Here is a 14,485-nt window from a genome sequence, read left to right on the forward strand (position 1 = left end):
GTGAAATACCGGAGACTCCCGGGAAAAATGGGAGTGTTGACAGGTATGGGTAAAAGTGTTCAGATGTCATAAGAAAACATTGTGTGAGGGTTTGTGTGAAATAGAATAAATGCATTGTTTTAGTGCCTCTAGTGGTCATTTTACCAGGAAACTGCTGCGATACGAACAATCAGTAAAAATGTAGGTATAGCAACTTGATTCTGTGAGACCAGGTTGCAAAATTCAATGCTTGTCTTGACCTTGAAATGTCCTTTTGTAGTTATTTCTGTTACAACTAAATGTTTATCTCATGTAAAATCTCATTATCTCAGAAAATAAACAGAATGACATCAACTGACAAGAGAATGGTCTGAAATTTTATTGGAGATTTTGTATCTTTTTCTGTATTGTGGGCTAATTAGCACTTCATCTTAAATTCATATCAGGGTTGGATTCGAATTGATGCTAAACAAATGCTGCTACAAGGTACAGAAAGACCTGCATCTTCGGATTTTCATTCGAGTTAAGAACCAGATATCCAGACATCATATATATATACAATTCATGTTTAGGCACTTCAGTGTTCGTTTCTTTTTCATTTTAGCGAGGGCCGGCCATTCTTCGGCATTCGTGCATCCTGTAGGCACACATGTAAAATATACCTGCAAAAACAAAATTGTTTCATGAGATCAACATTATAATATAGTGACATAATAGTCACTTTAGGCATCTTTACAGTGCAAAAGGCAGCACCAAAGCTATATCTGATGTGGCACATTTAGAGACAGTTCAGACAGAACGTGTTCTTTGCCCTTAAAAAAGCTAGATGCAGACAACGAACATAATGCACTTTTAACAGTGACTTGACATGGTGTATAAAAAGATTGGCACTCCTATGCGAGACACTGAAAAATAAAACAGTGAGATGTGGCGTAAAGATGTCCATCTAGCGCATGTTTACATAGAACAACTTTTGAAAAAAGAGCATGGATGAATGAGCAAAAATGCATTCATTGCGAACAGCCCCTTTCACTGTTTAAAGTGGAACAGAGGTGGCATTAATGCAGGAATCATTAATGCAGGAAGCAATGAATTGCATTCTCAAATGTTAAACATGAACTACTTAACTCAACACACCATTTTAACTTGCTGGTTTTTTAACGTCTTGCGCAGAAATGACGTTCAACAGAACTTCAACTGTGAAAAACGTGCCTCGCGACATCTGTTTTGTTCTATTCGGGGCACTGTCTAGCTTTTTTTTTACTGGTCTTCAGATGTTTTTCAAAGTTGAACCACTTTTAACTGAACACACCATTTAAAAATGCAGAGTTCATAACGTAAGATACTGAAAAAACAATGTAACAGATGTGCACAAACACTGAAAGGTAATGTAAGAACGCATCCTGTGTGAACGGCCCCAATGCTTTTTGAGAGACATGCTTTATCTATCTTTACAGACCTGCAAAAAAGGTCATGAGTATAGCAACCCAGCCCAGTATGTAGGACCAGGAGAAACGCCAATCGCCAAAACGTTTTCCTAGGAAGTTCACCGTCACACCGGTGTAGATCGCCATGGCGAGCAGCACAAAGAGTGCTGGAGGAGACACAGATGAGATAAGATTTGTCAAAAGAATTTCTTGAGGTATTTCTGGCAAAAGTTACATTTACGTGTTAAGTTTCTTCTTGTGTTTCTTACCTGATTTCTGTAAGTGTTTGTTAGCGTACATGGTTTGCTCAATACTGTAGGTCACTTAAGTGGAAAGACTTACTGGAAACAAAAAACATGATGCCTGCTGCAAAGGAACGGTTGAACCGCTCAAAGGCGGAAAAGTGCGCGAAGGAGAGGATGCCTGCGATGATTCCCGTGAAACAAGACATCGCAGAGAGGATCATGAAGGCACGGGTTGCGTTCCAATAAGCTGGAATGAGAAAGAAAGAAAAATAATTGGCAGTTCCCACAAAACTTCACTACTCATTTGCATTAGATGTCGACTGACATATTGGTTTTGCCGATCAGTTGGTACCGATAGCTTCTTTTGGAGTTATTGATTATCAACAGAAATGAACACTTCTAAAAGCACATAAAGGCTAAAAGTAATCCATATGACTCCAGTAGTTAAATCAATGTTTCCTGAAGCGATATGATAGGTGTGGGTGAGAAACAGATCAATATTTAAGTAAAGTTTGGCTAAAAAATATATATATATATATTCCCAGTAGGGGGCGTATGCATGAAGAACGTGAAAGTTAAAGTGGAGAGCAGGGAGGAGAATTTATAGTAAAAATGTACTAAAATATTGATTTATTTCTCACCCATACCTATCGTATCACTTCTGAAGACATGGATTAAACATCTGGAGTCATATGGATTACTTTTATGCTAATTTATATGATTTGTGGAGTTTCCAAATTTTGGCACCTTGCATTCACTTGCATTGTTCGGACCAAAAGAGCTGAGATATTCTACTAAAAATCTTAATTTATGTTCTGTAAGATAAAGAAAGTTATGCAAATCCGAGATGGCATAAGTGTGAGTAAATAATGAGAGAATTTTCATTTTCTGGTGAACTAATTCTTTAAGTCTTCATTGACCATATTCATCCATATTTACATTATATTCTCACTTTAATGCATATTTGATTATTTTGATCAGATAATCATCAGCGTTCTAAATTGATGTGAGGGCATGCACAGAAAAGCAACATAAGCCTATACATCACATCTCCTAATTCATATCTGGTGAGTGTAAATATATATGAAATCCCTTCATCTGGTGAATATATTGGCTTTGCATACAAATATGTATGATGCACTAACATTGATGAACTTTTATTTATGTAACCATCATTAATGATTAGAAAAAAGTGTTTTAATAATACCGAATTAGCGGAATACAGGACATTTAATTTAATTTAATTTAATTAATTTAATTTAATTAATTTAATTTAATTTGACCAATTGTCACACATTATACATACATTTCTGCATATACATGGTGAAATTATTTATTTTTCACATATCCCATCTAAGCTGGGGTCAGAGTGCAGGGTCAGCCATGATACGGCGCCCCTGGAGCAGATAGGTTCAAGGGCCTTGCTCAAGGGCCCAACAGTGGTGTCTTGGTGGTGTTGGGGCTTGAACCCACGACCTTCTGATCAGTAACCCAGAGCCTTAACCGCTGAGCCACCACTGCTTATGACAATTGATCGCTGATGATTTAGTCAAGTCATTTTTATTTGTATGGCGCTTTTCACAACACACATCGGTTCAATTAAGCTTTACAGAAAAACATGCAGACAAGGAAACTGTAATATCTATAAAGTCTTAGAGTTTGATTAAATATGATTGTAAATTATGTATACAAATAAATAATTTAATAGTAATTGTATTTCGAACACCAGTGAGCAAGCCGAAGGTGACTAGCAAGGAACACAAAACTCCATAAGATGTTGATTAATGAAGAAAAATATCCTTGGGAGAAACCAGACTCACTGTGGGGGCCAGTTCCCCTCTGGCAAACCAGCATGAATATAATGTTGGCAATACATTTATAGTCTATGTATTCCATTATAAGAGTGTAGTCCATGAATAGACAAAGGTGATGCAGCCAGAGATCAATGAGGTGCATCGCAGTTCAACAGGCAGGTCATTTCAATGAGGTCTATCCTAAATCCAATATTCATGGATTGGCATATGAAGTATCCTATGTCTTATGGTTGGAGTTGGCATCAGTTCATCCTCTGAAGTCCATCATAATAGACTGAAGTGATGTCTGGCTGGCACTGGCTGAATTTAATCATCATAACACAGGGACATATAGCAGTGGAGTCTGACACCAAGCAGAAACGTAGCTGGCTCTGTTAACCTCAGGATATGAACCCCGAGGTTGAGACAGGGAAACAAATAGAATATTGGTATAGATGAATTCCATTTATTGCTGAGTTATAGATCATGATAAATGTTTCTGGTTCTAGCAGAGCTAACTAAAGCAGCCTAATTGTGATAAATTAGTTGTATGTATGGCTGAATAGATGAGTCTTTAGTCTAGATTTAAACTGAGGGAGTGTGTCTGCATCTCGAACAGTGTTTGGGAGACTATTCCAAAGTTTAGGAGCCAAATAGGAAAATGATCTACTTCCTTTTGTGGATTTTGATAGTCTATGAACTATTAACAGGTCAGAATTTTGCGATCATAATGAATTTGATAGAATATAGCATGACAGAAGGTCACTTACTGTATGTATGGTGGAGCTAGACCTTTCAAAGCTTTGTACGTAGTAAACAAAATGTTCAATTTAATACGAAATTTAACAGGTAGCCAATGTAACAACTATAAAAGTGTGCTAATATGATCATATATCTTTTTGAGCATTTTGAACCAATTTAAGTTTATTTATTGAACTTGCAGTAAATCCTCCCAGTAATGCGTTACAATAATCTAGTCTTGAGGCCATGGACGCATGAATTCGTTTTTTGTGATCAGCAACAGAGAGCATGTTTTGTAACTTAGCAATATTTCTGAGGTGGAAGAATGCTGTTCTGCAAATATGGGAAATTAGATTTTCAAAGGACAGATTGGTATCAAATATAAGTTATTCGCTGTATAAGATGATGTAACTGTACATCCATTGAGAGTCAAAGTGTATCAAGAGAATCAAAAATCAAGAGTCATATTATATTTTAGCAGCTTATTTTTTAGGTCTTTGGTCCAATAAATAGTACCTCTGTTTTGTCAGAATTGAGTAGAAGAACATTTCTGGCCATCCAGTCTTTGATTTCATTGATACACTCAGCTAATTTTGAAAATTGTGAAATTTCATCAGGTTTCGAATAAATATAAAGTTGGGTATCATCGGCATAACAGTGGAAACAGGGAAGAATATATAAGGAGAAAAGCAGAGGCCCCTAAAACAGATACCTGTGGCACTCCAAACGTAACTTTTGTTTGATCTGACAATTCCACGTTTACACATTCAAAGTGGTAGCGGCCTGCTTAATAGGACTATGCTAATGCAAGTCCAAAAATGCCAACATAATTCTCAAGCCTATTTAAGAGAATGGCATGATCTATTGTGCTGAATGCAGCACTAAGATCTAAAAGCACTAGAAGAGAAATGCAGCCGCTATCAGTTAATAAGAGCAAGACATTTGTAACTGATAAGTGCAATCTCTGTACTGTGATGTGGCCGAAATCCTGACTGAAATTGTTCATATATACTATTTACATACTTGGGAAGAAACTACATTTTCTAGTATTTTTGGCATTAACAGGAAATGTGAAATCTGTCTATAATTAGCTAATTCTTCAGGAACACTCTGTGGCTTCTTAATAAGTGTCTTGATAACTACCATTTTAAAGTTTCTTTGGACATGTCCTAAGGATAGCGAGGAGTTAATAATATTAAGAAGATGTTCTGAGATTACACGGAATACCTCTTTTAAGAGCTTAGTTGGTATTGGATCTAACATACACCTTGTGACTTTTGATGTTTCGATACGTTTTGTTAGCTCTTCATGACCTATGACAGTGAAGTAACATTAGTTGATCGCAGCATAAAAGAAATGAGGTAATGATTTGAGATGTCATCACTCTGCAGCAGAATTTCTATAGTATCAACATCAACTCAATATGACAGAATTAAATCTAGCGTATGATTATGGCGATGAGTTGGTCCTGTCACATTTTGTCTGACTCCAATAGAGTTAAGAATACACATAAATGCTAATCCCAATGTGTCATTTTCATTGTATATGTGAATCAGTCATCAAGAATTAAAACTCTATCCACAGTAACTCCTGGATCTGATAGAAATTAGCAAATTTACCAAGGAAATCAGAATATGTCCCGGATGATCTATATACTGTAGCAAAGGCAAAAGACAACAAGAGTTTTTTATTTGATGGTGTCACTTTAAGCATTATTAGTTCAAAAGACTTAATCTTATATCCTGTCCTCTGTGTCACACCAAAAACTTCACTGTAAATTGCAGCAACACCTCCTCATCGACCCTTCAGACGAGGCTCCTGTTTATAACAACAGCCTGGGTGAATAGATTCATTTATTCTAATATATTCATCCGGTTTAATCCATGTTTCATTAGAGCACATCCAAACCGTGATCTGTAATAATTGTATTTACAATTCGTGCTTTGATTGAAAGAGATCTTATGTTTAGTAGTCCTACCTTCACTGTTTATGATGTTTATCTTAATTTATATATATATATATATATATATATATATATATATATATATATATATATATATATATATATATACATTTTTTTCCTTGTTTAATTTTGTTCTAAATTATTTAGTGAGGGGTTTGTGTTTGGTAGTTCAGGGAATAGAGACATTCTCTATGAGATAGAGGTGATCTAGGTGATCCAGTCTCTATGTGTTGTAGTTTATGTGACCTGTGTGACATCTCAAGGCAGCTAGCAGACTTTCGGATTAGCCAGTGTGGCTGCTCCCTGACCTGGGCCCCAGTTCGTCAAATACTATAGCTAAGACCATGAGCCAAATTATAGAGAGGAGAGCAGCACCTTCCCTGAAGGGATGGAGTCTGTCTCTCTTTAGCAGGTCATGTCTACCCCAAAAACTCTTCCAGGGAGGGTGCCAGAGCATATTACAATGTCTAATATCATTTTTGCAAGTTCACATACCTCTTTAACATTATCTCTAGTGATCTCTGGTTGTTGAAGCACGACATTGTTAGTGCAGACATAAATAACAATTTTAGAAAATATGCGTTTAGCATTATCCTGCACATGTAAATTTGATCTGATATCAGATGCCCAAGCCCCCGAAATACATTAATCAATCGTTGCTGGAGTCTCTATTTCCATGTTCCTTACGACAGAATCTCCTATAACAAGGGTGCTTTCAACATGATTTTCAGTGGGTGCATTACTAGGTGGGTTGAATCTATTGGAAACCCTAACAGGAATGGGAGAGTGGTGTCGCTTTGCTGAGAAAGTATGCTGCTGACATAACTCAAACACCTTGCTGCCAGGGCTCTACAGCCAGAACCAAAGTGTGTGTATTGCTCGCTGTTCTACCCGCATCCAAAACAATATCTACTGGTTTCTCTTTTTCACTAGAGTTCGGATATGTATGTCTCTAACTCATTAAACTTCTCCATCAGTCTGACTGATTCCTTATATTTATCACATGTAAATCCCTCACTGCTGACAGAAGAAGCTATAGTAAACATGTACCATGCAATGTAGGAAGCAATAACATGAGTGGATGCCATGACTTACCACAATTGTTTGTTGTTGTTATGGTTATTCTTGAGCGGTGAGGGTTTGAGATTGATGTGAATCCCTCACGCAATAGTTTGGTGTTGTTGTGGTGGTCCCTAACCAGCAGAGGTTTGAGATTGATGCAAAAATCCACGTAAAATACAGAGGAGAAAATGAATGCACGCAGTCAAATTGCAAGTGGGGGGAAAAAGAAAAAAGAAAAGAAAACGGGTGCACGCTGTAATATGCATGCAGTTGAAACTAGAAAAGTGCGAAAAAAACAAGGCACGTGGTAAAATGGCGAAGGATAAAATGATGAAAGTAGAAGAATAAGCAATGCTAAGCAGGCTAGCAAGCTACAAACAAACACAGACTTGTGCAGCCGGAACAGGAAGCCAGTCTGGTCCACTTGGTCACTTCATTCGTTCATCTACTTTTGATGAATTACTGCTCATACAGTATTTATTAGCCTTTATGACAATGTTTACTTCATAGTCATTATATTGTACATTGTAGATGATTGTAAGTGTGCATTTTGTATGCCTTATCGGTTTGTGAAAGCAGGTGAGTGCAAAGACCTTTCAAAATAAGAGTACCCGGTGTAATTTGCGCTTGTTTATTGTTAAAAGTCCTGCATTATCCACCAAATCTTTAATTAAATGTATTTAATTTTATTTATTTCAATTTTTAAAAAACTACTGCCGTTTAATCGTTTCACCACCTTAGTTATCTGCAATATTCAACAGCAGTGAACCTTTGATTTGCATAAGGGTATTAACTGTTTTATAGCAGGTTTATGGATATCTTCACTAAAATGTCTTTACCTTTAAGGCAAAATAGTCTCTAAAATGGAATAAGGCACCGTTAAATTGTCTTATGTAACCATAGAAAATCCACAGACACACACAGGCAACTATGGACAACAACTATGTCACATACTTACCAATACTGTCAGTCTGCGTGTAGCATTTGCCAGACATACAGTATCTCCACAGGCCCTGATGAGCGAAGCTGCCAGACAGTCTATACTGCATCCAGTAGTCCGTCGCCGTGGAGACCACCAACAAGATGTTGCCCACGATGGCACAGAACAAACCGCCTCCCATAAAGCTGTACATCCTGATTGACACTGTAGTGGTGGCAAAGCTAAACACGCTACACAGATTAGACCCATTTCAGTCAATTAGAAACATCTGTAGCAATTATTTAGGTCCCGCTTTATATTAGGTGTCTTTAACTACTATGTACTAACATTAAAATATATGCAATACAATGAATCCATTGTGCAACTGTAATGGGAGCCAGCTGGTAGATAGCTGTATCCTTTAGCCTCCTTGTTAGCGCACCCGCCTCCCACGCCGGAGATGTCGATTCGAGTCCCGTTCGGAGCGGGGTGAGCAGGACCGGTTACAATGGTGCCGTGACCCGGATGGGAGTGAGGTTTAGGGGGTGAGTGTAACGGGAGCCAGCTGGTAGATAGCTGTGCAGTATGTAAATTGTATCAAATGCTCAAGTACTAAGTAACTATATAAAGTGTGTCCATTAGTTATACACAATATTTACATTGTTTGAAAGGCAGCATTGTTTTAAAATTCCTCAAACATTTTAGTCAGGTTTAGTCCTAAATCCCCAACCCTAAGTATTAAAAATCAGCAAATTAATTCAGCCCGAATCGCTTAATGTAAATATTCCATTCAAAGGTCCTCAGAATGCATTTGTGCATAAATTGCACTTAAAACAATTTTATGTAAATTGTCACATTCAATTCAATGGGCAATTTATATGAGAATGGATTTTTTAACAGTTTACAGAAATTCGCTCATATTGTGTTGCATGAATAAGGCCCAAACTTCAGTTTTTGTAAGCATGTTTAACATGTTTTATAAAATAAATTAAGAAATAAAATAATCACTGCATTTGCAAAAGAATAGCAGGTTGGTGGCATCAAATATTTGAAGATATTCAGTAAATTGGATATCCACGGGCAGAACTTCTATACATATATTTCGCATTGTTTTCTTGTTCAATTCAGTTTTATTTGTATAGCACTTATTACAACACATATTGCTCCAAAATATTGTAAGTTACTTCTGTGAAATTATCTGTACTTGTTTTCTGTACATGTAATTGCTCATGGAGATTGCCACGACATTACTGAAATGTTTTTTTCCATGCTGGTCTTTTATTATGGTACAATACAACTTGTAAAGTGCTGGGTAGTAACGGATTACATGTAATCTGAATTAAATAATCAGATTACACAAATCAAGTCTTGTATCGTTGTATTTTGTATGAATCGTTACCTTGGTCATCCTCATATCACGGGAGAAAATGGCATATGTTTTTATTTATTGCCAAGGCACTTTTAGGTAAATTACCCCCTTATGTTTCTAATCTTTTAACCTATTGTACAAATAGCTAATGCACAAGATCTTCAACTCAAATTCTGCTGAAAGTGAAAAATGCTTTTTCTTTTTATGCTCCTTGGGCATGGAATGCATTGCAAAATGGGATCAATTTAAATATACTTCCCCCTATGAGCACTTTTAAAGATCTTTTACAAACTGTTTTACAGGAAACTTGTAGTTGTTTTTATTGACCTGATTGTATATATCGACTATATGTTTTTTGTTTTCTTTGTGTATTTGCAGTATTTATCTTTTGAACTTTATTGGGAAACTGATATGTGCTGCCGTCTTGACCAGGACTCCCCGAAAGAAGAGATTGTATTATCTCAATGGGACATTCCTGGTTAAATAAAGAATATAAATAAATAAATAAATATTTAAATAAGTCATTGGATTAAACTGCATTTTAAAATACCCGTAATCAGACTGCAGTTGCTTTTTATGGATTGCATTATTACATGTTAATTAGGCAACGGCAGTAAACTCTAAACAGCCTACCTACGATATGCATTCAGTAACACTTCGAGTGTTTTTGAAAGAGAGGGAGATGGTTAAGAAATTGCACACAGACTTAATACTGAAGATGGAGCGGTCTAAATCAGCATTTGACCACTGTACAAAGATTATTTCACTTTTAAGGCAACAAAAACATCCCTGTGCAATGTTAACTCTGCCTTCCAAAGCAGGGACTAAAAATGGTTCAAGGAACGAAGACAAAAAATGAAAACAAATTAAATTTTTAGCAGAACGTGGTGATTTTAAATTGCTCCGGAGTGAAAAATGTATTTGTAAATGCTTATAGCCAGTTATAACCAGTACATTTTTTAATTGTTGCCTGAAATAATTAAACATGTGCTTTGATCCTTAAGGAAACTGCTGCATCACATGATTCATTGTCTAATTGCCCATTGTGGATGAAGACCTTTTGGACAACTATGAATATTTACTACATATACATGCACAGCTAATCCAGATACAAGGAAAACATTATTAGGGGTAAAAAGTACTTTTCTCCATTGTTTCCAGAGCTCCGAGTTTGTTAAGCGATTGTATATGCTTCTGTTAAACCATCAGTTCGTGTTATTTCAACACCCTGAAACTACTTGGATGTTTGTATATTTTGGGATATTTTACAATAAACGTAAATGTGGCATGGGCGGAGGGCGGGGCCGGGTCGTAATCATACACACCCGGTCCCGTATTAGGCTAATTAAGCCTCCGTGAGGGATAAAGGTCGACTGCAGGGTGTCGTGCGGGAGAGAGAGATCGTTAGCGGACATGTCCGTCATGTGTATTTATGTTGTCTTTTAAGTTTATCATTAAACTATTATTTATATCGCCAAGCCGGTTCTCGCCTCCTCCTTTCCATTGATCCCTTTACAGTAAACTCTATGGTTTCGTTACGTATAGATTACAGAATTATTTACTTATTAGACTAGATTATCCTTCTTAAATGCAAGTTACATTATATAAAGTAATCTGAAAGTAATCTGATTAGATTACCCCAAAAATGTAATCTGCGATATTTACGTAACTGATTGGCATTTTTGTCATGTAATTAGTAATCTGATTATAATTCAGAAGTAAACTACCCCGCACTGAATGCAATGCATCTCATATAATCCCGCCCCTAAACGGCACATAAAACAAAGAAACTGAGGTCTGGCTACGCGGTTACCACGCAAGATGTCTTTATATTCATACATGATATTTGCATTCTCAATTGAGATTCTTCTTATTTCGTACATCTATATCCATGGTGAATCGTGCATGCAATTATATGTAATAAATAAGACTAATCTCAATTTATATCAACTTCTGCACAGCACAATGACTTTGTGTTGATTCTTAAACAGAAGCTACACAGACAGATGCACGCTGAGTAACAACAGCAAACGGCAAAGCAAATCTGATGCAGCGTATCATTTATAATCCTAAACGTACCTTAAACTTTAACACTATTCTACTGCTGCCTTGCACAGGTAGTTCCTTCCAGAGATGCAAATCAGGTGTGTATTTATTGATCACTGTATGTTCTGTTCTTCACGTAGTCAAAATGACTTCACAGGATGTACGTGTGTATGCAGCGTCCTTTGTTTTTACGGTACACTTCAGAGTTTACACAAACAAAAACTGTCACCCAGCTTTTATTTCCCAGGATTATCTCAGAAATCATTGTGTTATGCAATGCAAAAACAGCACAACATGTGAACAAAAGAGCTGCACCGTCAACTGTACACATGCAAAATGATGCAAAGGAAAAAAAACATAATTTCACAGTGATCACGGCTATCAAGCTTCGAAAAGACCAACATTTGTTGTTGTTTTTCCTCTATGATGCATCTCTCAAATCTTATCCATTTTGCATATACAAACAGGTGCATCATGTTTGGTAACGATACAAGAAGAACCCATGGCATTTGGCGTCAATAATGTCAATATTTTTCAGTCACTAGCAACTTAGATTTCTGTCTGTTCCTCAAGCTATCGCATGACATTAACTTGTTGAATATAGCGCACAGGTTGTTTGAACTACTCTTATGGTGGTTTTTGTCCTTTTGGAGCTTGAAAAATGTCACTATGAACTGCTGGATGGAAAAGAGCTGTGTAAAGATTCTCCCAAGTTTCTCGATTTGTGGAAAGATCCACAGGAAAGATAACAGTATATGCATTTGGAACGATATGAGGGTGAAGAAATAATGACAGAATTCTTGTCCCTTTCACCACCATTATGATTATCAGGAAAGCCACAAGCAATGCAATGAAAATGACTTTTAACATTAGAGATTAAATCTGATTCAAGAAATGAAATAAGCGCCCACTTTCAACTTCCAAAGCCCTTGTTCAATATCATGAAACTTTTAGTCATTTTGTATTGACCAGCACAACATACGCTGAGATATACTGAAATTCACTTTGATTTTTAAAATCAAACTTTTCACTGAAATTGTTATGCTGCTAATTTGCAATGAAAAAAAAACCTAAAAAAGTTTGGATGGTGTTATATATAACTAAAACTTCAAACCATCACAAACTTGAATTTGTCAGGTGTGCGAATGATTCTTACCTGAGGCCTTCAGGATTAATAAACCTGCTTAAGTATTAACCTTCCCAGAGGGAAAGAGAGAGAGAGAGAGAGTGAGTGAGAGAGAGAGAGTGGGAGCCGGCAGCGAGCGCAACCTCAAAGAGGACCCGCTGAGCCAAATTCCAAAAAGTTATCCCCTCCGCTTTTCTGTTGATGGTGGCAAAATCCTTTAAAACGCCACACAGAACAAATGCACTTGAGCTTGCCGGTGCCCGGGGCACGTGACCACTGCGCACCGGGTCCACGGTCAGGGTTTGGAGGGGGAAGGGGACCATAGACACATTTTTGTTGTTGTTGTATTGGGCATTCTGGAACTGTGGATGTGCAGATTCTTGCAGTACTGCTGCAGTCAATACAACATGCTGAAGCGCACACTTTCTTTCAGCTGTGGTGTGCTGGGCCTGAGTGTGTACATGGTGACATACTATAAGTGGACAGACACACACACACACACACACACACACACACACACACACTCCTATCCTTATGAGGACTCTCCATAGACATATTTATTTTATACTGATCAAACTATATATTCTGTCCCGTAAACCTAACCATCACAGAAACCCCTTTGGCATTTTTATATAAAAAAACAAAACAATGTTTAGTAAGTTTTTTTAAGCTATTTGAATTATGAGGGCACTAGGGGAGTCCACATAAACCACATTTATAGCATAATACCCTCATAATTACTAGTGTCTAAACACATGTCCTCGTATAACACAAAAAGCAACTCACATACACACACACACACACACACACACACACACTTATGCTCTTGTTTCATTAACATCACTACTGTTATGATGAGCAAAAAGTTCATGCTTCTGCAGTAGATGTAAAATGGTATGCAAATAAAAAGTATTATTAGCATAGTGTATTATTTTTGTCTTGATGGAAATAAGTTTGGAAGGAAAACGTTTAGAAGAAACCAAATTTAAATGGAAGGAAATAAGAAAGGAAGGAAATTATAAGGAAAGGAAATAAAAAGGAAGCTTATAAGTACATTAGAAAGAAGGGAGTTTAGAAGAGAAGACAATTAGAAGGAAGAAAGGAAGGAAAGAAGTTTAGAAAGAAGGAAGGAAAGAAGCAAAAACATTAGAAAGAAAATGAGTTAATTAGGTAGGAAGTTTAGAAGGAAGTTTGGAAGAAAAGACAATTAGAAGGAAGGAAAGAAAGAAGTTTAGAAGAAAAAAATAGAAGGAAGGAAGTTTAGAAGCAAATATGTTTAGAAGGAAGGAAGGACAAAAAAGGAAGTTTTAAAGAAAATACATTTAGAATGAAGAAAAGAAAGTAGAAAGGAATTTAGTCTAAGGAGAGACGTTTGGAAGGAAGGAAGTTTATAAAGAAGGAAGGAAAGAAATATGTTTAGAAGGAAGTTTGGAAGGAAGGAAGGAAGGAAAGAAATATGTTTAGAAGGAAGGAAGGAAGTTTATAAAAAAGGAAGGAAATGAATGCGATTAGAAGGAAGCAAGGAAGGAAGTTTGGAAGGAAGTTAGGAAGGAAGGAATGAAGGAGGGAAATATGATTAGAAGGAAGGAAGGAAGTTTGGAAGGAAGGAAGTAAGGAAAGAAAGACAGAAATATGTTTAGAAGGAAGTCTGGAAGGAAGTTTGGAAGGAAGGAAGGAAAGAAAGAAATATGTTTAGGATGAAGTTTGGTAGGAAAGAAGTTTGGAAGAAAAGACAATTAGAAAGGAAGGAACTTTAGAAGGAAATATGTTTAGAAAGAAGGAAGGAAAGAAATATGTTTAGAAGGAAGTTTGGAA

At 36.7% G+C, this 14,485-nt stretch overlaps 2 protein-coding genes across 4 annotated transcripts in view; one reads left to right on the forward strand and one right to left on the reverse strand.

The window, feature by feature from the left end:
- Positions 1 to 14,485, forward strand: part of LOC127655440 (free fatty acid receptor 3-like) — a 526,022-nt gene that overhangs the window by 450,193 nt on the left and 61,344 nt on the right. The window lies entirely within an intron of this gene.
- lim2.5 (lens intrinsic membrane protein 2.5) lies at positions 341 to 12,867 on the reverse strand. Of its 2 annotated transcripts, none has more exons than XM_052143272.1 (5): positions 12,701 to 12,867; positions 8,169 to 8,371; positions 1,749 to 1,898; positions 1,439 to 1,573; positions 341 to 641 (listed from the first exon to the last, which is right to left on the reverse strand). In XM_052143272.1, exons 2-5 carry the CDS (start codon positions 8,341 to 8,343, stop codon positions 580 to 582), a joined length of 522 nt encoding a protein of 173 aa, XP_051999232.1. In that variant the 5' UTR covers positions 8,344 to 8,371; positions 12,701 to 12,867; the 3' UTR covers positions 341 to 579. The 2 variants fall into 2 exon arrangements, with proteins under 2 accessions (XP_051999232.1, XP_051999231.1); XM_052143271.1 differs by having other exon boundaries at positions 8,169 to 8,380.

Source organism: Xyrauchen texanus, chromosome 15 (assembly GCF_025860055.1).
Source record: "Xyrauchen texanus isolate HMW12.3.18 chromosome 15, RBS_HiC_50CHRs, whole genome shotgun sequence".
NCBI lineage: Eukaryota > Metazoa > Chordata > Actinopteri > Cypriniformes > Catostomidae > Xyrauchen > Xyrauchen texanus.

Coding starts and splice junctions, on each gene's coding strand:
- lim2.5 (XM_052143272.1), bottom strand. CDS start 8,343: ATGTACAGCTTTATGGGAGGCGGTTTGTTCTGTGCCATCGTGGGCAAC. Junction 1,899..8,168: donor CACGCAGACTGACAGTATTG/GTAAGTATGTGA, acceptor TTCTCATTCCAG/CTTATTGGAACGCAACCCGT. Junction 642..1,438: donor ACTCATGACCTTTTTTGCAG/GTCTGTAAAGAT, acceptor TTGTTTTTGCAG/GTATATTTTACATGTGTGCC.